The following is a 25755-nucleotide window of genomic DNA, read 5'->3' on the forward strand; positions in this document are numbered from 1 at the left end:
AGCTTTCTAGGCTTGGGGCATTCTCTCTGCCTCCAAATCTCCATCCACCTTTAATGAGCTGTATAAATAAATACAAAGTACTCTTGATCATTCCATATCCATAAAAATATATTTTATTAGCTGAGAGGTATACAATAATAGAAAAGATCAGACCAATCTGATGTTTGAGGGAGCTGTGGGAGGACGGGACAAGTAGCTGCTTCCAAGTGGTTGACAGACCTGAGGCCCCAGCAAGACAGATTTGTAGGTTAACTGTGATAAATGATCTCTGGCTTCACTGACTAAAGCGAGGTCACTCTTCTCGGGGCACTGCCGGCATGCTGCAACCTTGCAGCAAATTCCTGGGGAAGTACTGAGCAAACAGACCAGTTCTTATTTACATTAGAATGAAATTAAGACTCCTCAAAACCAAGCTGATAAAATATTGGACAAGAGGGCAGAGATTTATCAGGCAGTGCTAATGTTTATTTACTATAACTTAGGTTTGTTTGTTTGTTTGTTTGTTTTTTACTTTACAAAAGGTAAGAGGTTCAAAAGACAGCTGGGTTGTCCGTCTGTAGCCATTTAATAAGGGAAAACAGGAAAAAAAAATGTTTACTGCTCTAAGAAATTTGAAATCCAGAGTTTGTTTGGTTTTCCTCTGGTGTATTTTTATTAGGACTTTTTTGGAGAGAAACAATCCAGGTTGTTGAGGGTGGGAGGAGGAAGAGCACAGAGCTTTGACTGGGTCATGTGCCAAAGGTTTAATTCAGCTATTTCTATGTTTTTTGGGGGTTTTATTCCCTCCCTTTTTTTGGCTCATGTCCAGCCAGTGAGGAAATAAATATGTGAAGAAAGAATGCTATGGAATGTTAACTTCACTGCCGTATTTTCTTCCTTTTATCATGCCCTAAGATTCAGTGAAGTTGATATAAATTCACCATGCCTTCTTTTAAAAAGCATAACAGAAAAGCATTCTTCCTTTAAGAGTCAGACTCTAAAAGGTGATTTTCTTTCACTCAGTTTGGTTTAAGCCTGTAAAAAGCATTAAGTGAAAAATCTGATATATTTGTTAGGGCATTTATTGCATTACTAACTTATATTTTCAGTTCTCAGTGAAAGGTTTATAGAGAACATAAACCTTGAAGAGTTTTTGTTCAGGATTAAAGATATATTTTCCCCATTTTGTGGTGAAATAATAGCTCATAAAATGATTGAGGTGTTAGTAATTATTTTTAGCTCTATTTATTTTCCAAGGATATTCTGTTCAGCTTGCTGAGGTGCATGAAGAAAGCCATTAAAAAGCACCCTCCTTATCAGAAGATTCATGCCCTTTACAGAATTTCAAAATAATCAAAAGCTCATGATTAGATGTCACCACCATGTTGTTGTTTTTCCATAATTACATTTACAGCAAGCAAATACCTTGCAGTAAACTGTAAATCCAGTGTACTCAGTAGTAGTCTGTCATTGTGCAATGTACCATGTTTTCCATAATGAATATCTTTAGTACTGGGCTTACTGGGATGCTGAAAGAATTTAGATAATTAATTACAACCTGATTGTTGGTGGCATTTAAAATAAAAACAAAAAGTAATTGCTAGATTCTTTCTAGGGCAAAATGGTAAGGGATGTTCTGATTAAAATTTCTTAGGAAATTATTTCCCTGGGAAATATATGTATCTGAGATGAATCTGCTGAAAGCTGGGTGAAATAATGAACGGAAATGAAATACCTAAGGTAGAAAATATTTAGTGTTCAAATAATTTGTTGTGGTTTTAAGCAGCAGCAGTACCCAGCAGTCATGTTACGTGAAATATCACAACCTGAGATTTCCCTGAAATTAAGGAAATGGTATGATCATATCATAGAAAGCCACACTCTGAAGTGTGGCTTGAAGTATACTATCGTTTGACATATATTGTATATTTGCTGCTTAAATACACTTATTTTTCTTCTCCTTCCTGTCTTTAATATCTGCCACACAGACTCTGTAGTTCTCACTCACTTCATCTGATTCTCCAGCATATATTATACTAGAAAAACGGTACCTAGTATCAAATGTTTAAACCTTATACTTTATCAAAATGGCATAGAATAGTGGAGGAAAACTGCAATATTGTCATGATGGTATCTTTCTGCTTTAAGCTCTTAATAGTTGGTATTGGGTTTCTTTGGAAAGCTTCGTGGTCCAACATATTTATTTGGAGACATCAGACAGAGCAAGAACTAGGCTGGATGTATGTCAGGCTACAGGAGGACAAAAAGCAGGGTACTGTTAAGTCTGTTGTATATTGACTGATTCTCTTTAGGCTTTATATTTAAAGTTCAAATTAATCAATTTCAGTTTTTAAAGGCGTTGTGTTCTGTAGGGGTGTCATGTCTGCTTCCTATGTAAAACAAACAAACAAAAAAACAAACAAAAAACTTTCAAACAGGATATCACAAGCAATGTCATGTTGTAGAAATACAGTAATACATCTGATACAAACACTAAAAAGTCAAATATAGTGCAGGAAGAGTCAGCAAGAAATAGATTCATATGGAAATTTTGTCCTGGAGTTATATTCAGTGATATACACATAAACAGATCTGAATGATTTTATAATCTAGACATGACTGAGCTTAATAGCCATTATCAAATGTGAATTGCTGTGAGGGTCTGGATCGTGTCATTGCCTAGTTTAGGTGTGACCAAACTGCATCTCTGCAGCCTCACATGATTCACAAACAGTTTAAGTAAACCTGTTTTACTACAGCAACACCACATGACCAGTGGCAAAGTTGTTTGGGCACTGGGACTAAGTAGTAACCATCTCTAGCTGTGGAAGAAGCAAGCCAACCCTCGGTGCTCAAGCAGCAGGATCTGGTCACTTGTCCCCATCTGCACGTCCAGCCTGCCACTGGAGGAAGGCACTGCAGACCACTATCGCTTCCTGCCGTTGGAGCTATTGGAGTTGTTTCTTCCCTATCTGTTTCTATGGGACATGTAAATGTTGTAGTTATGTGACTCAGACTTGGGAAGAATGATCAACTTTGCTATTTGGAGACATTCAGGATTAGTCTGTCCTGATTCTTTTGGACTGGAGCATTACAGGTTTTGATAGTTACATGTATTGGTGCTTGAAAGAAAACTAACAGTTCTCAAAACAGAGATATTTGACATTGTAGTGCTTCATTCTGAGCAGTTCAAGAGCTGCAACTATAATAATGGTTTACGTACACAGTCAGTAGATTCCATTTAAAATTTACCAAGTATACAAGAAAGATATAGCTAGAGGTAAATGTACAGTAATTAAAGTAAACTAAAATAACAATAATAAAAAAGTTGCCTGTAATGTTAGAGCCTTCATTCATTACATTCACTTTTTTCATGAAATGCTGTTCATCTTGGCAGCTTTCTAGCTAATGGCATCTGGGCAACTGTCAAGTGAGAATTAGTTCAGGTGTGTCAGGGTTATTACCTTGTTGGACTGCACTGAAAGAACTTACCTCCACAGCTTCCCAAAGAGGGCTCTCACCTCTTCTAATCTATGTCAATAGCAATACTGAAGAATCAAACACCGATACATCTAGCTCTATGCAAATATCCTGAGGAGAACACTCAGCATTGGTTGTCATGGCTTTTATTTTAATAATAAACATTTTGACCACCTTTTCAATACTTCAGCAGATAAGACTGTTGACACTGTAATATGCATACAATTAAAAAGGATTAAACTAATTTCTGAATTGCCAAATAAAGATTGTTTCATACACCTGCATGGAAACTGTGAAGGCCTGAAGACTCTGGAGTGCAGTGGTGTGCAAGGATACAGACCAAGGATGCTGGTAGCAATGTAGCCACATTAGTGCAGGATTTGTCCCAGCTTCGCTGATCTAAGAAGTCTGAACAGGATGCTGCAATCGTGGCAACCTTACTTCTTGTGAGGTACTGAGCTGGAAGTGTGCAATTGAACTGGTGGCCTACAGGGCCTGGAGAGCTTGCCTTGCCATGCTGCACACACAGAGAGCTCAGTGGTTCTGAGCCTAAACCGCTGCCAGCACCTCAGTTTGTCAAGAGCAAGAGTGGCATTGGATGTCTTGGGACACACCACTTCTAAAGAAAGCACATGACCCAGCACAAAATGGCAGCCTCAGGGATGATCCCCAAACTGAAATATGGGCCCTGTGACTGTGCCTGTAGGCTGAAAGGTTGGTGTGTAGTTTGGCTGAAGTACCCCTACCCTGTTCTGTGGAGCAAATTTTGTATCCTGTGATTGATCAGCCAGGCTGAGTAATAAAATATGTCTTCAATGAGCCTTCAAAAGCTTTTGTCTCTCTTTGTTCATCACTTTCAGTCCTCGGTGTCCTCTGTATAAACCATAGAGAAAAAAACATACCTTCTTTACTTCATTAGATCCCATCCTGAGGTACAGGCTTTGTGCCTTTGTTTGTACCAACAGCTAAAACCGTTGTGTCCAAACTGGTGGTCGATTATTGCAGGGTTCATGGTGGCTGAATTACCCTTGTGGCACCTCTGTGGAGACACACTGGACATGCTGGGGATGCAGCTCCCGAGTGCGTTTCTGTGTGCTAAGGCTACCTTGCCTCTTCTCTGAGGATGGCAGGTGTTCTCAGCAGGGCTGTAGCAACAGAAAATGCTGCTGATATTAAGGAAAAAGGAAATGTTACTTGAGGTAGGCCCTACTCTGGCCTGTGTGCTGTGTGGCTGCTCTGAGCAGGGTCGCACACGTATCCAGAGATGTGAAACAGCTGAGGCACAGAGGGGCATCAGCTGGTCTGGAGATAAAGGTATTTGCAAAGAAAACATTGACTGTTTTCTGTGCCATATGATGTTGGCACAGCTTTGTGTCAGCAGAGGCTTAGAGCCTGAGAGAGGATGGAAGGACTGCCAGCCTCAAGCACGCTTGGGTGAAAATCCTAAAACTGGAATATTGCCCTTGCAGCCGTGCCACTGTAGGTAAAATACCTGTAAACTTTAAACTCTGCTAAATGGTGTGATTGTTCTGGTTAACTGTTGCTTTGTCTTTCAGCACTTCAGGTGACAAGGGATTACTTAGAATAAAGAAGCAGAGCTGGGGTTTCCACAGGGAGTTAGGTGCCTCTCTCCTCCAGGCCATGCTGTAAACTCCAGTCAAGAAATGAATTAATGATATGCTGTGAGAATTGTATCTTGAAATGGAAAATATGCACAGTAAATGATTTTTGCTTTGGGAAGTATTTACCTCATGCTGTTAGGAGTACATAGCATATTATTTCCATTTGTTTTAATGCCCATTTGTCTTAATTATTAATGTGAAGTTGAGCTGCATTCTTCGTTGCATTTAAAAGCAAATCACCCCAAGTTCAGAAGTTCACTGCACATGCCCCAAACTTTTTTTTTTTTTTCTCAAGAGCTTAAACCAAACTTCAGTGATCTTAGCCATGTTCTGCTTGACCAAATACTGACCTTGCTTTGCAGTAGAGAGACATCCAAGCCTGTTTTCTGAAATTAAATCAAATTCTTGTAATCCAATGAGATTTACAACTGCTCAAGTGTAGTCAGATTCATATATGTGTAAAGTGAGTCAGGTTTATATAGTGCTTGTTTTTGTTCATCTAAAGCAGTATATTGCATATGAGATTAAGCTGAAAATTACTGTTTTTGCAAATGTCATCAGAGTAGATCTGTAAAAATATTCCCAATATTTCTCAAAACAGCATCTACGTGTTATCTAATGCTCATTGCCAAAGGTTTCTCTGTATTCTGCTGTACACTACATTTTCTGAAAGCATGTATGTATGCTATCATGGCTAGTAACTATTCCTCAGTGATTAGTGTGACAGTAAGTGAAGCGTGAATACTGAGATTTGCCATATCACACATGCCAAGTTACTATATGGCCCAACTGCTGTGAGACAAAACATGCTATTATGTTTTAGAAACAAAGCCATATTGTATGAAATTCCATCCTGTCACATACTGAAGGAGGTGTATTTAAAAATCAAATATTTTTTTTTTCTTTAGTTCTTTTTGTTAACTTTTTCTGCCTTAGATACTTAACTACTCAACCCCATCAGAACATTCAGCCTTTGTCCCTGTTCAGGAATCATGTTACCAACTTACATCAGTCAAGCAGTTAATATTTTAAGGAGGAGACTTGAAAGAGACTATTGGCAAAAACAAACAAACAAACAAACAATAACAACACCAAAACACCAAAACCAAGTGTTCTGACATTCCAGACCACTGAGGTAGTGCATTAAATGGGTTTCTCCAAACAATTCTGATATAGTAGAGGTAATTTAAATACATGATCATACAGTGCATTTTTCATAAGTGAAAGAATAGCTTGTCTGTAAACAAAGCAGCAAAATTAGTCACGCATTCCACTAAGGCATCAGTTTTAAAACTGACAGCCTTAGGATTCCGCATGCATATGTCTTTTGAAGTGCCCAGAAATGACCTTAGCAGAAGACATGTTATTTGGAGAATTTTGTCATTGCTGTTCAAATCTCCATAAACAAAGCTGAGACTTTTAATGTAGAACTTTGCATAGTTAAAAGTAATTATTTGATCTGTGAGTTACTTGGATGATCTCCTTTGGCCTGTGTTACACAAGAGGTGAGATTTGATCCTTCTGGTCCCTTCTGACTTTAAAATCTATAAATGCTTGGAAACTTGATGCTAATAATGTACCAACTGGAATCTTCAAAGCACTGTGTAAACAACTAACCCCCCACAGCCCTACTTGGACTATTATCAGGGCACGGAAATGTAATAATTAGAGCAGAAAGAACTATTTTTGCAGACTGTGTGATGATTTTTTTTCTATTTATTAATTCTTAAGTCTGGTTCTAATTTTGACTGATTTATTCACAATGATTTCATTAGTGGATGTGATTATGTTGCAGCCCTAGATAGTTTTGTTGTTTTTATATTGCATTTATGTATAATCTGATGATTACTTGATACTTATCTGTGGCTTCTTGATTGACTTTGGTTAACTGTTACCTTTTTGCGTTCTGAACTGAGAAGATGACTCTGGCTTCCTAAACCGTTCCTAAACGTTAAATACTTTAAATTTATTAGTAAATCTTATTTTCTTTTTAAACAAATGCCAACAATACTTTGATTACCATTCATACGGCCAAAATAATGATACTATTTTATTCAAGAACACTAAGGAACTAGTATTTAATCACCCATAATTTCACCTGCAATTCAGAATTCATTAATTTTTGAATGCTATTTTCTATGCCTACAGATTAGCTAAGGATGGTACAACTATTTTTCTTACACTGGAAGGTAATATTTAACAATTTACATAAGTGACCACGTTTTTTTAATACTGCCTTTCATTCAAGACAGAGCAAGTATACTCTGGCTCCTAAAAAGCTCCCACCTGTGTGGGGAAAAGAAAAGAAAAAAAAAAAAAAAAACTTGGTGAAATGACTTGCCAGGACCTCTTGACAAATAATTGGTGCAGGTGGGATTAGGACACAAGACAGGCCTCACTGACTCAATATAATCACTGGTCCATGGGAATTTTGGATGTGTAGAAGAACTAATGCCAATTCTCCGTGGGTATTCAGTACTCTTTTTCCTGTTCCTTGTTGAGAATAGCCTTTTCTCTTGGTATTTTGCTGTGTTCTATAATGAACTTTCCTGTGATTTGCAAAAAGTTGAGTGAAAGAATTTCTACAATCTGGTAGTTTAAGGAGTCTGGAATGGATTCTTTTCTAGATTCTAATTTATAGGCAATAACTGTCTCATTCAAGTTGCCTTCATTTTGTCATGAATTGGGAAAACAAACAAACAAACAACAACAACAATTATGCCCATCAGAAACAGTAGAGCTTTTGTATCTGTTTAACTTAGTATAATATTTCCAAATCCAAATCCTGAGACTTCTGTAAGATTATCATATCACAGAATCACACAATGGTTTAGGCTGGAAGGGGCCTTAAAAGACCACAGTTCCAAACCCCTCACCTTCGTTAGAGACACCTCCCACCAGACCAGGTTGCTCAAAGCCCCATCCAGCCTGGCCTTGAACCCTTCCAGGGATCGGGCATCCACAGCTTCTCTGGCTGATGAGAAGTAGTGGCTTAAAGTGGTCAGCATTTCTGGGCAATTGGTCCCTGGGTAATTTTTGGATAAACATCCTGTCTGTTCTCAAGACTTGATCAGATAGGTACAGTAGTCAAAAATTCTGGTACAGCATACAGTTGCTAGAAATTAAGAGGAGAGCCAATTGCATATTTTTTGCATCGTTATAAACACTATATAAACATACATATGCTAGCACATGATTTAGTCTACTAATCACTTATTTGTACTAGTATGTGTATTAGTAGATTTGCACTAGTATGCTATGTGCAAAAATCTCAAGAGGGAAGTGTGAGGAGGAGTTTTTGACTTGTAAGGTTTTTTTTTTTTCACACATAGTATGGACAAGAAAGGCTGTGTCTATGACATTTGAGACTTAAGACTCTCAGTAAAATAACTATTAATTTTTTAATTTATCATTTTCAACGTTATTTGTTCCTTGTTGCAGGGTTTTCCCCTGTGTATCCTTATACCTTATGCATCAATTCAAGTGCATGAAAATATAGGAGTAGTGCTTTGTAATCCACGTTCCTTGAATGATACTTCAGAAAGCCAGCTTGAGCTGAACAAGCATGAGAATTTGCATGAAACATTCTGTAGGTTTGCTGGTTTTAGAGGATGCCAACACCATCTTTTTCAAATACTGAAGTATTTTGGACTGTAGTTCACTGTATCTGTATTGGTAAACTGGTGTATTGGAAAGTAGAAGACCTTTAATATATTTTAGCATTTTTACCTGACAAGAGATCTCTACTGAGCAAAGGCATGACTGAATTTATAGTTATCTACTCATAGTAGCAACATGATGTCTACAAGATTCAGCACCTCTTTTTGGACTGTGTGTTACAATAAGTTTGGTGGCTTTGGCAACTTAGGAGGTGATTGTAGAACAGCAGAACCTTTGTTCTGCTGTTCCGATGATCACCATTTTACTCTGTTCCCTCCAAATCTTTTATTTTTAGTCTCTATTTTCATGTAATACCCCCAAACATGGAGAGGTAATGCTTTACCTCTCAGTAAAGCACTAATATTTCTCAGAATACCCTAGGTAGCATAGAAAAGATAATTCACTTATAATTTAACGTTTGTGTTGTATTTACACCTAATGAAGAGTCAGCCACCTGCCATGTGAATATATGAAAAGTCAAAAATCAATCAAAAACACTTCACAAAAGACAAATGCCTTTATGCATATGTTATGTGTTAATTACCATTGTATTCTAAAATCTGATACTTCACAAAGTTGTGTAAATACTACTGTTATTTTAAACTTGGATTTCATGGTTTGAGATAGTAATAAACGTTTGTCTCCAGTGCTGTAAATTCTCAGCCTGTCAGTATGCTCAAAGAAAATGTAAATGAAGGAATCAGAACAGTTGCTTTCTAGACGCTGTTGCTCACAATCCTTTAGTGTACTAGGTAGGGCATTTATGATATGGTATATTAGGTGCACTATATATGTAAAATGTGCATGAATTTTGTGCTGTCAATCCAGGAATAATTCATTGATTTTCTAACCTGAGGAATGTGTTTCCCAGTAGCACTCCCAAACAGACTTTGTCTTTATACTGGCTAGCAAGATTCATTTCAACTGTGCTGACTGCAGCTGTTATTAGTAAACAGGATAATGAGATTGTTTTTCAGAAAAATAAAACAAAACAAAACAAAAAAACCTTCTTGTTTGTGTTTCAGGTTGAGCTATGTGAATCATGCAGAAGATCTAGCCTCCAAACTACTCCAGTGTTTCCCAAAGAACAGATTGTCAGCACAGGCAGCCCTGAGCCATGAGTATTTCAGTGATCTGCCCCCACGGCTATGGGAGTTAACTGATAGTGAGTATAACCACCTCTGAACTGATTAAAAACAAAGACACTAGTTCATAAAGATGTATGTGTGTCTACTTGTATGTATGCTTACACTCACATGTAAATTCCTTCATGGACCTGCACATCCACACACAAAATACGTGAGTGCAATTGTGTATCTGAAATTACATAGTTAGCTTGACACAGGAAAAAATGGATTTTTTTTTATTTTTTTTGCTATCTCTGCTCTGCAGTCTGCAGCTAGCTATCTTTGCATTTGATTATGTGTGCAGCCAAGAGAATTATCTGAATTGTCATAAAGCAAAAGGAAAAATACAATTTACATATTTAGTGCTTTTCACTTTATAACATACAGTACTTCTTAACTAGCTGCAGCATACAGGATAAAAATCCAGCTATGTTTGATTCACAGAATCTCTATCTGTTATAACAGTAACCTTTAAGAAAGGGATTGGCATTCAGAAGTCTGAGAAACACAAAGTAGAAAATTGCTTAATTTTCTGAATTAAACAGTGTAAGAAGAGAATGGGAGATGATATTACTAACTGAATGCTTTCAGTATTTATATACATTTTTAATTTATTTTATTGAACAAAATTCAGTTGACTTGGCAAATATTATCCTATTGATAAGTATTTTGTCAGTTATCTCTTTAATATTTCCAAATCATTTATTTCATACATGTCCATATTTTTTCCAGAGTGTTAAAAGTCACTACTATTTATTTTGTGGAAAAATATTACCATGCATGATATTTTTTATGACAATTCTGGTATTAAAAATAAGTTTCACAGGGGAATACCAATCACTATTTTGATTTAGCGCAACATGAAAAAGAGAAGCATTCTTTCAGTAGAACAGTGGTTGCTATTTTCTGCTTTCAAACATACACTCATTAGCAAAATATCTAAATCCAGTACGTCAAGGCAAAATTTTCAGATATACAACAACAGAATGTGTTTAATTATGACTAATTGAAAGCCTTGCTTCTGAAAAATGAGTTCACATGCTGAATATTAATCCACAATAGATTTTGTTTACTTCAGTCTTATTAAGAAACTTTCATTTCCCAAAAGTTTAGCTTTTCCATCCTCAACATCTGTAACGGTTACATTTTGAGCTAGTTCTGTGGACTGACACTCCAAGTACCCTACTCCTGACTCTGCTCTAAAGGCTCTGCTCTGCCCCATTTGTAGAATGTGAACATTAAAACTGAACTGACAACACCAATTTTTGTACAGCATAGGCTACATCACAGACCTTGTCCTTGCTCTGCAAAAAGATTCCCAGTTTCCTCCTCTGCCACAAAACCCTCTGCCCACACCACTCAGTTTTCTGACTGCAGCACTTCACAAGCTGAAAATTCAAAAGGTGCAGTGTAAATTAAGGGTGCTGTTCAAAGTCCGTCTTTGCTGAAATTGATGCAAAGAGATTCATTTCTTCAGGACTAATGAAACATCAAAAATGCCCGTTCATTTATCCTTTTCCCACTAAATGGAAAACAAAAATCACTCTTCACTGGTGACATCTCAATCCTTCTGACTGTGTGATTCAGTCTAGCCAGGATTTTGAATTCTGAATTCTGCAGTAGTACTTTTCTGTTAATATGGACTTATTACCCACTTGCCACTTAGTTTATCAGTCAGTGGTTAAATCCAGTTCTATCAGTGAAGTAAATGCCTACACATTATCACTCTGCAGCAGGCTGCCAACAGAGACAGTCTTGTCCTAGTCATTAACAAGCACAATGTATGCAGAACACCAGAGGGGAATTAAAACCACAAAAAATACCTCAGGGTGGTATTTTTAATATGAGAATTTAATTTGTAATTTCACAGATTAAGAATTTTGGCTGCATTAATCCTTTTATCAGCTCACAGCAGGTTATTTGCAGAAGCATAACCATAAGGCGATATTCATTGGCAGAAACACGTCTTTGCATAACGTTAAACATCAGGAGCAGTGAAACCTTTTGAAGGGGGGAGAATAAAGATGAAAAATCATTATATTTTAAAGCAAGGTTCTTCTAAATGCCTCCAGTGAAATTTTGAGTTACAGAAAGACTATTTCTGTGGCTAGTAGATAATCATTATGAAGCATAAATCCAGATGCAAGAAAGGACAATCCCAGTATCAAATACTACAATCATTTCTATTTAGTATGACTTGGATATACTTGTAAACATATTTCCAAAACAAAGAAGTCATATACTTTGGGGAGTTGGGAAAATGTTTTCTGTGTAGTAAATTACCACTTTTTGCAATTCTAGTCCTTGGGTTAATATTTTACATTGGGAAGGACTTGCTATTGATAATTCATTAAATGCAGGTGTAAATACATTGAAACTTCATGCACGATGGAAATGTGCATGATAGTATTCATCGTGGAATCTGTTCTGTCCAATTTCATCCTAGTGCTGAACTGCAAATCTCGGGATGTAGTACCAAAAACAATGAAAGACTCACAGGTGAAGCAGAAGAAAGAGAGAGGAAAAAAAATCGATTGTATGATTTTCAATCAGAAAATGTTGTTTCTTTGGAATCATAGTACAGAAAAAAAAAAAAAAAAAAAACAACCCCCACCCACCCACACAGAAAAAAACACAACCTTAACAACCCTGTCTCTTTCTGTTTTAACTTTAGTACTATCTATTTATATTCTATGTAATATTTTACAGGATAGCATTTTGATCTTGTGTTTTATTTTTAAATATATAAGCAAAATTTATTTGAAAGATTTGAACGTTTATTCAGAAGTTTGATTTTTGGTTTCTTTTGGTTTCAAGCCAAGGCATAATTTCTATTGGCTTGGAAATTCAATTTCCAGATAAGATCTAACATCCAGCCGCTGTCATTTTTTTAAAATGTTGCATTAAAAAGACAATAAAATAAAAAATAAAAAGTATCTCCACAAAATTACAGCTATACTAGTGACAACACAAACAAGCAAGCAAACAAACAAACAAAACCAAAGTACTGTGGCCCTGATTAATTCTTTAAACAGGCGGATTATTAACGTTTCCTCATGCAGTCATTCACTGGCAGATCTCTGAGGAGATTTTTGTGTGGACATTTGCTTTCAGAAGATACTGAAAACCATTCATTTTTCCCCATCTTTTTGAGGCATCCAAAGTAAAAATGAGTTTTTGTATCATCAGTGTTTGTCCTTAGCCATTTGTAGTGTTAGATCCCTACGATTAATGTCATGGCTACTACTAATTAGTTGCCTGGTGTTACATGGAAAATCTTCAAGGTTCTTATAGCTCATGCAGGAAGGGTTTGCTTTATGTGAAGGCCTTTTGAATTTTTGGAATATTTTAATCAAACCTAGTTGTCTTTAACATTTAATAAAATTAAGTCTAATAACTCATTTCTACTGACATTAAGATTTGGAAGACGGAATATGTGGTGTCGAATTATTGCAAAACCCTGCTGTATATTTTCATGTTCATACTTAATTCTAAATCCTGTCAGAGAATTACACAGCAGTGAAAAGACCAGCAAACACTCCCCCTGGAACCAGTTGTGGGTTGTTTTTTTTTGTTGTTATTTTGTTTTGTTTATTATTTCATTTTGCTTTGTTGGTTGGTTTTGGTTTGGGTTTTTAAAACAAGGCTTAAGCAACAGAGAATGTTTGCATCATACAGAATGGTATCCATCATAGATACCATTCCTTTGCATTCAGAATTTTTACAGTGCTTATTTGCATAACTGATGGTATATGTAAAAGCTGTATTGATTTATTCAGTGTTGTGTTTGCCACAGATATTAGCTAATTATTTTTAAATTGCTACTTTTTGGGGAAAAAGAGTTTCTGATCTGATGTTATTTTTTGCAGTGTCTTCTATTTTTACTGTACCGAATGTAAGATTACAACCAGAGACTGGAGAAAGTATGAGAGTCTTTGGAAAAAACAATAGCTACGGCAAAGGTGTATCAAACAGCAAACATTGAAGAATACCTATGTTCACAACAGATAATGCAGGTAAGACATGATTATTGGAAGGTATATCTTTAAAAATATTGTTTACTTTAGTTTTCTGAAGACACAATATAAAATTGAACTGCACGTTTCTTAAATTACACATGATCAGGCAGATAATCTGTTTTTGCAGTATAGATTTGTCAATATGATGAGTGTAAATTCTTGGCATTGTGGGCAGGATCAGTGTGACTGACAGGTTGAAAACATTGCTGAAGTCAGTGCCAGCAGATTAAACATTGGGTTGCCTTTAATTTGGACTGATTTTTTTTTTTCTCTGGTAGGATAAGGAAAGATAAAATACTTCTTGCCAGTTCTCTAGTTAAAATCTGGGGCAAGGACAAAAAAAAAAAAAAAAAAAAAAAAAGATTTATTTAGTAGATCTGGTAGTCTTGATAGCAGAAGGATGTTCTTGATGGAGACAGAAGTGTTGACATGTTAATAAATTTGATCGATATCACTGGATCTGCTAGAACTCTTCTTGTTCTTGGATAGCTTTGATGCCCCTTGGGGGTTTGATACCCCATCTTCAGCATAGTTCTTCAGCAGTGAAACAGCATGGAATTTAACTTCAGGTAGTAGAACAGAACAAGAGAAGGGCAGGTGAGTAGTGGGGCTGCTTACTGACTTAAAGCAGGGAAAGAAAGATTGTTATATCACAGTAATAACTCTATTCTGCTGTTCTTGTACCTATTGAAAGGTATAATCTTGTATTTATGTGATTTATATTTGCATGAAGTCTATCTTCATCTCTGTCTGCTTGTTATGGTATCAGATGTAACTTTCCCTAATGAATTATATTCACTTTTTTTTTTTTTTTCTGTTGTATGTTTACATGCAATGTTTTTTAACCCTGTAATGTAACAGAGTTCATTTGTCTGGCAAAGAACTGCCAAAAACTTAAATGAATAGATTTCAGTCTTGACAGACTGTCCCACTTTTTGCACATGCTCTTTGCCAGCAAGCCATTTAAGATTTTCTAATGTCAGAAATGAGGCTGCCTCAGAGCAGTCTGTTTACATCTTTATTGACAAGCTAATCCCTACTTTTTCCTGGGGCTGTGTCCCTGCAGACATCTCTTCAACCTTGTCTGTTCTAACGTGACATATCATCCATCTAAAGTAAATTTAGAATGTGCCCATCTGTGCTAAAGACCTTTTGTGTGGAAGCTTAAGTACAGAATCTCATTCCTAATGTACAGAATCTCCTTTCTGTTGCCTCCAGACAAATGAAATTTTTCATTTATACAAAATACGTAATAGGAAGATTTTATTTGAAAACCAGCATGTAAGATAACACAAAAGAAAACAGATTGATCATTCTTACTGAATCTGCTTAAGCAGATACAGACGACTCTTAAAAATTTTATCTGTAAGCAGAGAGAGCCATGTGTACCTTTGATGTCCATCGCTGTACTGTTGTGGCTATTCAACCACAGCTTTAATACAGAAAAGCACCTTTTATGGTATAAGATCTGGAGATGCTTAACAAATGTTAAGTTGTGGTTTGTGTACGGTATTGATTTCAGTTTTCCGTCATGGCATGGGACTGTGTTGTGTTAGGTGTGTACAATGCAATAAAGACCAGTTCCTGATTGTAGTATTTGATTTGTTCCTTAAGATGGGGGAAAACAAGTAATACTGGAAGAGTATCTGTACTAAATACAAGTCCTCTTACTTATACTATTCAGAGAATTGGGGCTTGATCAGATGAAATTAGAATATCAGGGGAGGCAGAAGAAATGTGGACATGGAACCTGGACCTTGGTGAGGAATCGTTAGGATGGATGGAAACCTTTAAAGGAATGAGACCAGCAAGAAAGCATAAAAAACAGCCAGTGTGGAGAGTGAAAGGAGCTGGAAAAAAAGACTAAAGTTTTGATAATGTGAAAGGGGGGTCTGCTGAAGGCTTAATCTGAATAGCAGGTGGCTGTGATTTTAAGTAGTAAAATAGTGAGTGGCAAGTAGGATGTTGTTATGAGATATTTGGTTAAGGTCTCCATTCACAAGGCTCGGTGAAGCAACAAGATGCACAAAAAAAAAAAAAAAAAAAAAAAGGCAGTAGCTCTCCAGGCCCATGAAGGTATCAGGTAAGTGAGGTGATTAGGAGGTAAACAACAAGCTGTTGAAGTATCAGCAAGAATGGTGGATAACATCACACCCAGTGGGGATAAAGGAAAAGTGCCAATATTGCAAGGAAATAGATCAGAATATGAAAAAAGCAGAGGCAACAAAATACTCATAGCCCATCTCTTGGACAAGGCAATACACGTTTTTACCCATCTTTTTGAATAGACTTTGCATATATAGTGTTGGGAAGGAGGTTGGGAAATGGCGGAATCTATTTAACCATAGGTAGATGTTTGCATCTGAGCTAATCGCTAGAATATCCTTTACAGTTAAAGAGAAAAAAGTACTTCTGGAGCTTGGGTCTTCTTGTCCCAGAGATGGCATCTAAAATAGATCCAACAAATTGCACTTTTGAAGCAACTGTTCCTTACCACATCGTGTAAAAAGGAGCCTTTTTTTCAGAAACGTATCTGAGTGCCTCAGTATTCAGGTGTAGAATTACTGGTGCACATGAAAACACAGCAGAGCATTTATGATGGCCTTGTCAAAGGGATAGGATCCTTGCTCCTGACTGTGTTTGCAGAGAACCTGAATTCTGGAGTATGAAAAGTCCAGTTCATCTGTATAGTTCTCACCTAAAATAGCAGCTATGTATTTCCATTGCAAATGTTTTGAAGTATTCCAGTATTCATCAGGAAGCTGCAAAAGAGAAATATCTTTAGGCACTTGATCTGTAAATCCTCTGAGGTGAGGGGGAAATGGGGGGGGGATAGTTCTGTCTTTTTATATTTATATATATATATATATATTTTTACACTTTTGTACATTATATTGGAATTTATTAGAAGACAGATGCCAAAATAATAGTAATAATAAAAAGGAACCATCTTCAACTGATTTCAGAACCACAATGGTGCAGAAGAAAAATCTAGTTTTATGTCTTTTGTCTGTTGAGTCTTGTCCTTTCTTCCTCATTTCCTTTTTTCAGGGTAGAATAGGGAATAAAATAGAGAGCTTCAACAAACAAACAGTGCCAAATCTTGCTGTGATAATTTAAGAAATTATCACCTCCTGCTGTGCTCTCCACATGCTTGCCAGAAGCAACTGCCCCAACAGTGCACCTGCTGAATTAAATCCACCTTTCTCTAGGTTTTAGAAAGCAGAGAGCCTGGGCTTTGCCCAGGAGTGGCTGAGGCAGGGGCAAACATCAGCATCTGCCAGCTTTGGAAGCAGCAATTTCTGGCAGGTGGGTGAAGGAGAGAAGCTAAAGGCAGTAACTTTGTAAATGGCGATGTCATCGTTTGTTAGAGCTCATCTGCTGCCCTCAGAAATAGCTTCAAGGAGCAGCTGAAGAAACTGGTACATCCCTGAGAATTTTACTCTGTAAAATATTGTAGTGCTTCAGTTGCCTTACTGCAGCATAGCTGCTTACAAATCCAAAAAATTCCCTGAAATAGCAGTAACCTGAGACATGTTTCTGGAAACCTAGATAATGCCTGTCAGACCTCTACTGCTAATAGGGCCTTTGTGGACTAAATTGTGTCATTGTCATGGACTCCAGGAGAGAGACAACACATTATTTCAGTGCCCATGGGGAAAGAGATGACATTTGAAGCTACCAAGGTCAATTTTCAGACTGCTCCCAATTGGAGAAAATTAGTAAATATGTAGTAATGAGCTCCGTTTTACAGAGAGGAGTCAGTCAGCAGTGAATTGGATGGGGTGTTTCAGGGAGAAACGGAAGAAATCTTGTGACTGTATCCAAGTATTTTTAAAGCTTTGTGATAAGGCAAAAAAAAAATATTATTTTTAATTTGTGTCTGATGGGTTTCACTGTTTTGTTGTTGGTTGTTTTTGTTTGTTTTGTGGGTTTTTGTTTGCTTGGTTTTGGTGGTGTTTTCTTTTTTTGGTTGTTTTTTATATTTTGTTTCCCAATGGGCAGGAAGCATCTCTGTGGAAGCGTTCCCCATCTCTACACATACTGTTGAGATAGATTGTGTATTATCTTCACTCATCTCTACGTGTTGTGTTTTATCAAGACAAGGATGGACCATGACAATCTCTAGAGCTACTTTTTCCTCTGGTCCACGTGGAGTACGTGGTTAGACCTTGTTCTTCTCCGGAGAAGGATGAGTCAAATTGTAATTGGAAAGACAAAGCACTACCTGATACCAGCTAGCACGCCGTGTTTTCTCGTGGTGATCTATAATCCCTGGCTCCCATTGGTTGGGCAGAGACACGAGATGTGCTTCTGGCCTATTGTGTGCTTCCCACAGTCGGCAGGGACAGCTTCATTCAGGACGGTAACACCATATGCTTTTAAAGTATTTAACCTGTATTATCATAATGAGATCCCCTGCCTTTCGAAATCTCTTTGACAATTCACTGGAGCAAAACAAAAAGTGGTCTTTATTTGTACTGCTTCACCACACGCACATGCGTCCGAGCGGTCCTGAATTTCAATGGCATGATGCCGAATTCTTTCTTCTGTGTCCATTTGAGCTGGCAACTGACACAAGCCCAGCCAATCCAGGGGACGATGTCGTCATTCGGGTCAGCTCAGCTGTGTAAAACAAAATAAAGCTGAACAGTTGACAGTTACCAGTATAATGGCAAAAAGGGCTACTTACTGAAGAGCTTGTCTGATTTCCTTGCTTCTGACCAGGGGCGCTCAGAAGCCCAGAACTGCTGTGTAAAATTACCCTTTTCTGCTTGCTAGCTGCAGAGGTGGCTGCTGTAGCCCTATCCAAATAGTTTCGTTTTTATTTTTTTTTTTTTGGGGGGGTTGCTTTTAAAATCTTCAGTGTTGCACTGACAAATAGTGTAAGTGCCTCTTTAGGACTGCTGTGGGGAAATCGAATTTTGCCTGCTTTGCCCTAGCCAAGCTGCAGGGAAGCTCTCGCCCAGCAGTGTACGTGTCAGCAGGCAGTGCTGGAAAGTCATTCTAATTCACCACTTGCCTGCTTTTAGTCTGTCCTGGGTATCCCAGCGTTGCTGAATCACTGTAGAAAACAGTGTACTGTGCTTTTAAGTCTTCATCTGTCCAGCTTCAGGGGATGAAACCATAGTAATTACAGTGAAGGAAGGTCTGCATAAAAGGGAAATCCTGGACTCATCTACTGTATGTGAGCCACATTTTGTCATTGTAGATTTAATCAAAAGCTGAAAGTAGCCAGTAGTGTTTTTTAGATTTTGAAATTCAGTGTAAACCTGGTTTACGAGAGAAAAGCAGAGCCTAAGAGCACAGCAGTTAAGTTTCATTTTTTGAAATGCACTTTTTTCTTAACAGATAAATGCAAGTAGATGTGTACAGTCATTGTGCTGCTGCAGTGTTTGTGCTGCTTGAAAAAGACGGAGTGCTCAGTACTGAAGATGGGAGGTTTAAATTTCTCTTGCATCTTTTAGTACCAGACAATGTCTATACATGAATGTTGAGGGTCAGTTTAATTATTTAACTAATACTGGATTTGCATAATCTGGCTTTCATGAAAAGGCTAATAAGATGCAATTGTGGTGGGCAGCTGAAAGCAATTTGGGTTTGAGTCCAGTAATAACAGTACTAAACAGAGTTGAAATTGTAACATCAATTTTGTAAAATGTTAAATTAGTGCTAAGCTGTGAAAGATAACTGCAGGATCCAAGATATTTTTTGGCTCTCTGATACTTTTAGTGCCATTATTTTCGTATGTTAACAACATAATGGTTTTATGAGACTGTTCCAGCTGTGCTTTACTTAATATCAAAGAATAAGATCATAACACTGATAGAATATGCCCTAAATTTAACACACAAGGGAGAAACTCCAGGCATTGGACTACATTCTCCTCTTGATATCTGAGAATTTATCTTATTCCTATTAGTTTAAAATAAGAGTTATAGACTGAATTTTGCCCTCTTCAGCCATAAAGAAAATCCCACTGTCATCAGTAGAATATGTGCAGATGGTGGAATGGACTGAGGGCATAGCAAGGCCCTCGTCACATAAACCCCCCGTCTCCCTTAAGCCACACGTGGGGATGGAAGGTGGAGCAGGTGCCCACGCAGAAGTCCGCCAGGTGCCCACAGTGTGCCGCAGGAAAGGGTGACCCAGCACCTGACCCAGGAGTCAGGGGGACCTGGAAATAAGTTTAATAATGCTGTAACAGCTCCTGTCAGCTATGGCAATAGCCATAAATACGCTGTCAATTAACCAAGAAGCAGGGGGAAATGCACTCTCAGCTTTCACGATAAAAAGTCCTTAGTGAGAGCCGGTAACCTGATGCACAGCTTTGGGGAAGGCGAACCAGTGAAGGCCTTCTTGAAGGTCTCTCTAGGCTGTCAGAACACTGGTGCTCAGAGCCTTTTGAATCCACAGCCTGTAAAGTCAGGACAACATCGGTGCCTGTGCCTGAAATTCCTGTATCAAAAGCAACACTTTGCAACAGGAGTGCTGGAGTTGCGGTTGTGATGATGGAAAGGTCAGAGGACTCTGGAAAGGTTTTGGGAAAACATTTGTCTGGGTAGGATGTGGCCTCCATCTGGCATACACCTATTGAGTGAAAGAGCATTGTTCATGGGTGTCCTGAGCTACATGGGAAGAGTGTAAAAGGGATTTGAGGAAAGGGGAAGGCTGCTGCATGGAAATAAGGAAGCATTAATGGGCTTTCCAAAAACATGGAAAGGATTCTGGGTGGAGAGTTAGTCTGGGAGTTTCTTTAGGGCTGAAGGAAGACAAAGAAAAGAAAGAAAGCAGGACAGAGAGAAAGCGACTTCACATTTGTTATTACCAATTACAGTTGGTAGGACAAGTATTTCAAACCTCCATAGCTAGGAGAGATTGATATCTTCCTTGCAATTATATATCTTATGTCATTCTGCATGAAATTACTGACTACATACTTACTGGCATGATTTTTTTAAGTTGCAGTATTTCCTGGCCAAATCAGCTACAGAGTTGGCAGGAGAAAAAGGAAGCATTACTACTGTTACAGAGGAACTTTTGTCAAGGGACAATATCATGTTTTCTTGTACCATTGCATACTCTGGAGCCTATTTTCAGTTAATTTCTAATGCATGATAACTTGCCTTCAGCAGTGTGAAGATTCACTTCTAAATCATTTTTAGTGTAGAGGTTTTTAATTTAACAGTTGCTTATGCTGTAGGAGAGATATTAGTGAATGCATGTGCTCAGTTGCAGTGCTGTTTTTCTGTCTTTCCAGATTGTTTAGGACACAGAAGGTGGAATCCTCTATGCTAGAAGTGCACTGTATTGTATTATTAATATTAGGATAGCAAGCGATTCCCACTAGACATGCTTTGTGGTCTATTGATGCTTTAAGAAGTGTCTAGGCATAAAAGGTGGTTTGAGTTGAAGTGGGCTGATAGCCTGGGATGACATTTGAATGCAGAGGGGACAATGTATAAATGACAATGACTGGAAGGGAGGCAAAAGCTGTTCTGAACTATCCCTATTCTCCCATGGACAGTCATCTCTCCTCTAGGATTATTTCATCACGTGACTCCTCAGTAAGGCTTTGTCTAAGAGGAAAAGTGGAACCACTGAAGGGGAGAAACTGAGGTTTCCAGACAAAGCAGAGTCTTCCAGTGCTGACACACGGCCTGTAACCTAGAGAGACAGCAAAGCTAATGAGAGGCATTGCCTCTGAGGCATCATTTGCAGCATTCAGAATTAACAAAACATTTTACTTTCAGCAAAGTCAAAAAAAAAAAAAAATAGTAAATTAGTAATGCCGTATAACCTTTTTTTTCCTCCGTGAGGAGAGAGCTTTATGTTGGTGTTTTGAGTATGTAGTTTATGTTGCCTGATTCTCTGTGAAACAAAGGAACCAAACCAACCAGTGCAAAATTCTTTCTGAAAGCAGCCCCCATGGAAGTATTTATGCATTGAATACTCCTTGAAAGCTCCTCCAAGAAGCTTGCTTACAAATGCAGCGATAATTTAAAACTCAGCTAATAAAAATATATGGATGTATTCTGCCCCATAATTTGCATGTACATGTGGAAGGGGGATGTCCCACATGCTCCATTGTTAAAGTAGTATGAAAAGTTAGAGGGGGAAAAACAAACAAACAAAATCAGAAAAAATACTAAATTCTCTGATGTATAAATAGATGATACAGACAAATAACTGAAACCATTCGTTCTGATATTTTAAGTAGCTGAGACAAAGTTGTCTATTTCTGTAATTTTATGTCCAACTTATAAATTATTAATGTTGTTTTGGAGTGTAAATGTATTTTGAATTAGGAATCGTGCGTGATCATTCTCTGCTATGAGTACCTTGCAATTAATTCTGTACATCCATTTCTATAACTCTTTTGAAGTTAATGCAAGGACTAATTACGCATTATACTTTCTGGCATGTGTATTCTAACAATACAATCACAGCATGTAATGTCATGTTGTAAGCCATTTTGTTAATTTTCTTCATGAAATTTTTATTCTACAGTTGCTTTTAGTACCTCTCATCTTCACTATATGCATTGCGTGTCTATTCAAATCTAGTTAGTTAACAGTCTATCTGCTAAGTTTGATTAAGAATAAAGCTAGCTTTCTGATGGCAGAAAAACTCCACAATTAAATCTGTTCTTTGCGCTTGAAAGATTCAACAGTAAGTAACCTGTCACATCATAAAAAGAACAAAATTGAAACAACTTAGTCATTATCATGACTCTGCTTGGTTTCATCCCACAAAGTCACATCCAGACTATGTAGATTTTGTATTTGTTGTTTTATGTATCTGTGTGCAGGTGCTTGTAAACACAGAGGTGTAAATGTTGTCAGCATTTAAATTAGGTTAAAAATGCTATTTATGGCTTACTTCAACAACAAAAAATATTCATAATCACCCCTAGGTGAAGACACTCATCTAACAAGCTTACAGCTCCTAATTAATTCTGTAAAGAATGCCATTTGGTAGAGCAAAATTATGAGGTTTACATGTTGATGGTGGCAGGGAAATACATATCTGTTTTCTATTTATATGGTAAAATTAATTTGTGCTCTTCAGAAAATGGCACATCTCTGAGGTATTGCTCTCAAAATGATCTCAGGATGGAAAGAAGTCAGTAATTACAGCACCAGGCATTCAGTTCTGCCCTAATTTTCCCACCAGTTTTTCAATGTTTCAGCTGCCTCAGAGACCTAAAGCACTCTCATTAGGTAGCTGCAGAGGCTGCCTGCTCGCCTGCTCCATCACTCTTGCGCTAGCTTTCTCCCTCTCTCTCCATCTCCTGCTCTCTCTTTCTCTCTCTTTCCCCCCCACCTTCTGCCTTGGGAGTGACTGTGAAGATCATTTGCTGGAATGATTGGCAGGTTAGAGGATTCGATCAGATGAGTTCCTCTTAGTGCGGGTCAAAAAGGCTAGTTAGCAGGAGCTGTTGAAAAATGCTAGCAGCATTCGAAATGGGAAATGTCATGACTTCGAGGCAGGGGGTGCCACCTGGAACAGAAAGCCCCCAGCTCATTAGCAAGTTACAGGATGCAAGCTTAACTGGAGGGAGCAGAGGAGGAAAGATAATACCCAATAGGGAAAATTATTGTGAAGTGGAATTGATTTCATGTATAATTTGTTTATCACTAGAGGGGACAAATGCTGTCCTCCTGACGTGTGGAGGAGTGTGGACTGTGAATGAAGCAATTTAGCATAATCTCCAGGTTGAGCTTTGGATTTAAAGCATGTGAACTTCTTTCTTCCTAACTGTGGAAATGATCAGGTCATGTTGTATTAATTAAACCTGACATGCTCTCAAATGGCTTATCTGGGCAATTTTAGCAATTTAACAGAACGTGGTAGATATGAGCTGCATTCGTTATTGACATGGGACACTGTTTTGTTTTCTGACTGCCTTGATGGTTTTTTCTTGTAAGCAGCTGTCGTAAAAAGACATGTTTCTATTGCAAGTTGAATTATAACATAGCTCATTTTTAAAGCTTAGTCAGACTGCATAAAATCAGAAGCCAATTCTAGTTGCATGATATAATTTCATTTCCAGGAAAGGCTACACATTCTTAGAAAATGTGGATTTAAAAATAAATAAAGTATCTAGATTTAGTTTACGAAATTTAATCTGAAATGAAGACTACAAGGTCTGCTGACTGTTAGGGACTTAAAAGAATGATTATATAAAATATCAGCATTACAAAATGCTTATTTTTCTCTGAGACATTCTGCAATGGTAACATTGCAGGGAAACTCTTCATTCCAGGCACTGTAGCTAGCCTGTGGTTGTTCATATTGCTAACCATTCAATTGTTTCACTGGTGTGTATTTTCATATAAAAGGCATATTTCATATCAGTATAAATGAACTATATAGATTTTCTTTCCCATTACTTTTTTCAGAAATGTGAAAAACATAGTATGGGACAATGGTACTTTCCAGAGTCTTTTATCATGGTATGTTTTAGAGGCTCTGACTCGAGCTCTGCTTGTCCTGAAGACAATGGGGGAATGCCATGGTCTTTGGTGGGAGTAGAGCTGGCTCTGTTATCAAAACTAACCTAGACACAACAATACCATTGCGGGCTGAGTAAATGAGATTTAAAGGCTGCAAGCTGTTCCTGATGAACTGTTTTGTGAACTATATCTCCTCTCGTTAAGGAATTTTCTCTTTTATATATTAAATGTGAACATCTCTCAGAAGTTTCAGTCTCATGCTTTTACAGTCTCGTGGTTGAATGCTGAGGAGTGTTTGCTTAATGTTCTGATCCTTAATGATTTTTTTCAACTTTAATTTTATTTCATCCATCAAAGACTTCAAGTTAGTAATGGAGTAGCCAGGGTTTGTTTTATTGAGTAACCACAGGCTGTTGAATTTCCCTTTCTCTACCTAATGTGAATCAGAATCAGATTTTTTGAAAAGACATTCTTAATCAAAATATTTGTACAGAGACTTACAGATGAGTGTTTTCTGTTTTGTATTTCATATAAAAAGCTTGCCATTAACAGTCTGCTAGTTTGCCAAAACGAAGAGTTAATAAAGCACTGTAAACACAGGCATTCTTTACCTTTCAGATAACGTTTCAGTGCAAAGTTCTTTCAGAGTCGCACTGTGAATGTTGGCTGCCATAGTCTGCTCTAATGAATGCACAGCCTCAGTCCTTTGCAAAGCAATAAAGAGGAGAATATTGGAATAAAAATATCCTCTATACAGATACCCTGAAAGAATTTTTCACACCTTGGGTAGCTCTCCAGATGCTCAACTAATGTTTAAGTAAAAATCTGGAAATGAGTTTGAAGAGTTCAGAAGGTATCCATTACTCAGTATCTGCGCTGCTGCTTTGTTTGGGGAATCAATATGCATTTCGTTACTTGTATGGAGTTTGAAAATTAGACTTCTGTTATGAAAGGAGAGCAAGTTGTCTGGGAAATCTCCAAGTAGGTTATCTCAGTGGAGTAAAGGCAAGGATCAGTAACCACTCAAACCTGAGTAGACCTGCTAGACTTTAACCCTGAGATATATTTGAGGGACCTATGGTGTCTATCTGCATCTGGCAGCAGCTGTTTTGACATGAGCAGAAGAATGTTTTGGCTAGGAAGTCAGGCAAGTACAGATAACCTCTTTTCCTGGGACTGTGTGCCATGGGTCACAGACCTGTACATGTCCTGTGTTCACAACCAAAGAAGTTGCCATTAAGAACTAGAAGAATGTAGTTAGAGTTAGACAGCAAATATTCCCCACAAATCCACATTTTCTTGCAAGTAAAAGAAATGTAGCCTGAAGTAGAAAAGGAATTTAAGCATTATTCCTTATTTCTTTTTCTTTTCTTTTCTTTTCTTTTCTTTTCTTTTCTTTTCTTTTCTT

The 25755-nt window shown here is 37.6% G+C and overlaps 1 protein-coding gene across 4 annotated transcripts in view; it reads left to right on the top strand.

The window, feature by feature from the left end:
* Positions 1 to 25755, top strand: part of CDK14 (cyclin dependent kinase 14) — a 329549-nt gene that overhangs the window by 248669 nt on the left and 55125 nt on the right. For all 4 annotated transcript variants that reach the window (XM_035319413.1, XM_035319415.1, XM_035319414.1 and 1 more), the window contains 2 exons: positions 9767 to 9906; positions 13738 to 13884. In XM_035319413.1, the coding sequence (XP_035175304.1) occupies positions 9767 to 9906; positions 13738 to 13853 (256 nt within the window). In that variant the 3' untranslated portion in view covers positions 13854 to 13884. The remainder of the gene's footprint in view (positions 1 to 9766; positions 9907 to 13737; positions 13885 to 25755) is intronic.

The sequence above is a fragment of the Oxyura jamaicensis genome, chromosome 2 (assembly GCF_011077185.1).
Source record: "Oxyura jamaicensis isolate SHBP4307 breed ruddy duck chromosome 2, BPBGC_Ojam_1.0, whole genome shotgun sequence".
Lineage (NCBI taxonomy): Eukaryota > Metazoa > Chordata > Aves > Anseriformes > Anatidae > Oxyura > Oxyura jamaicensis.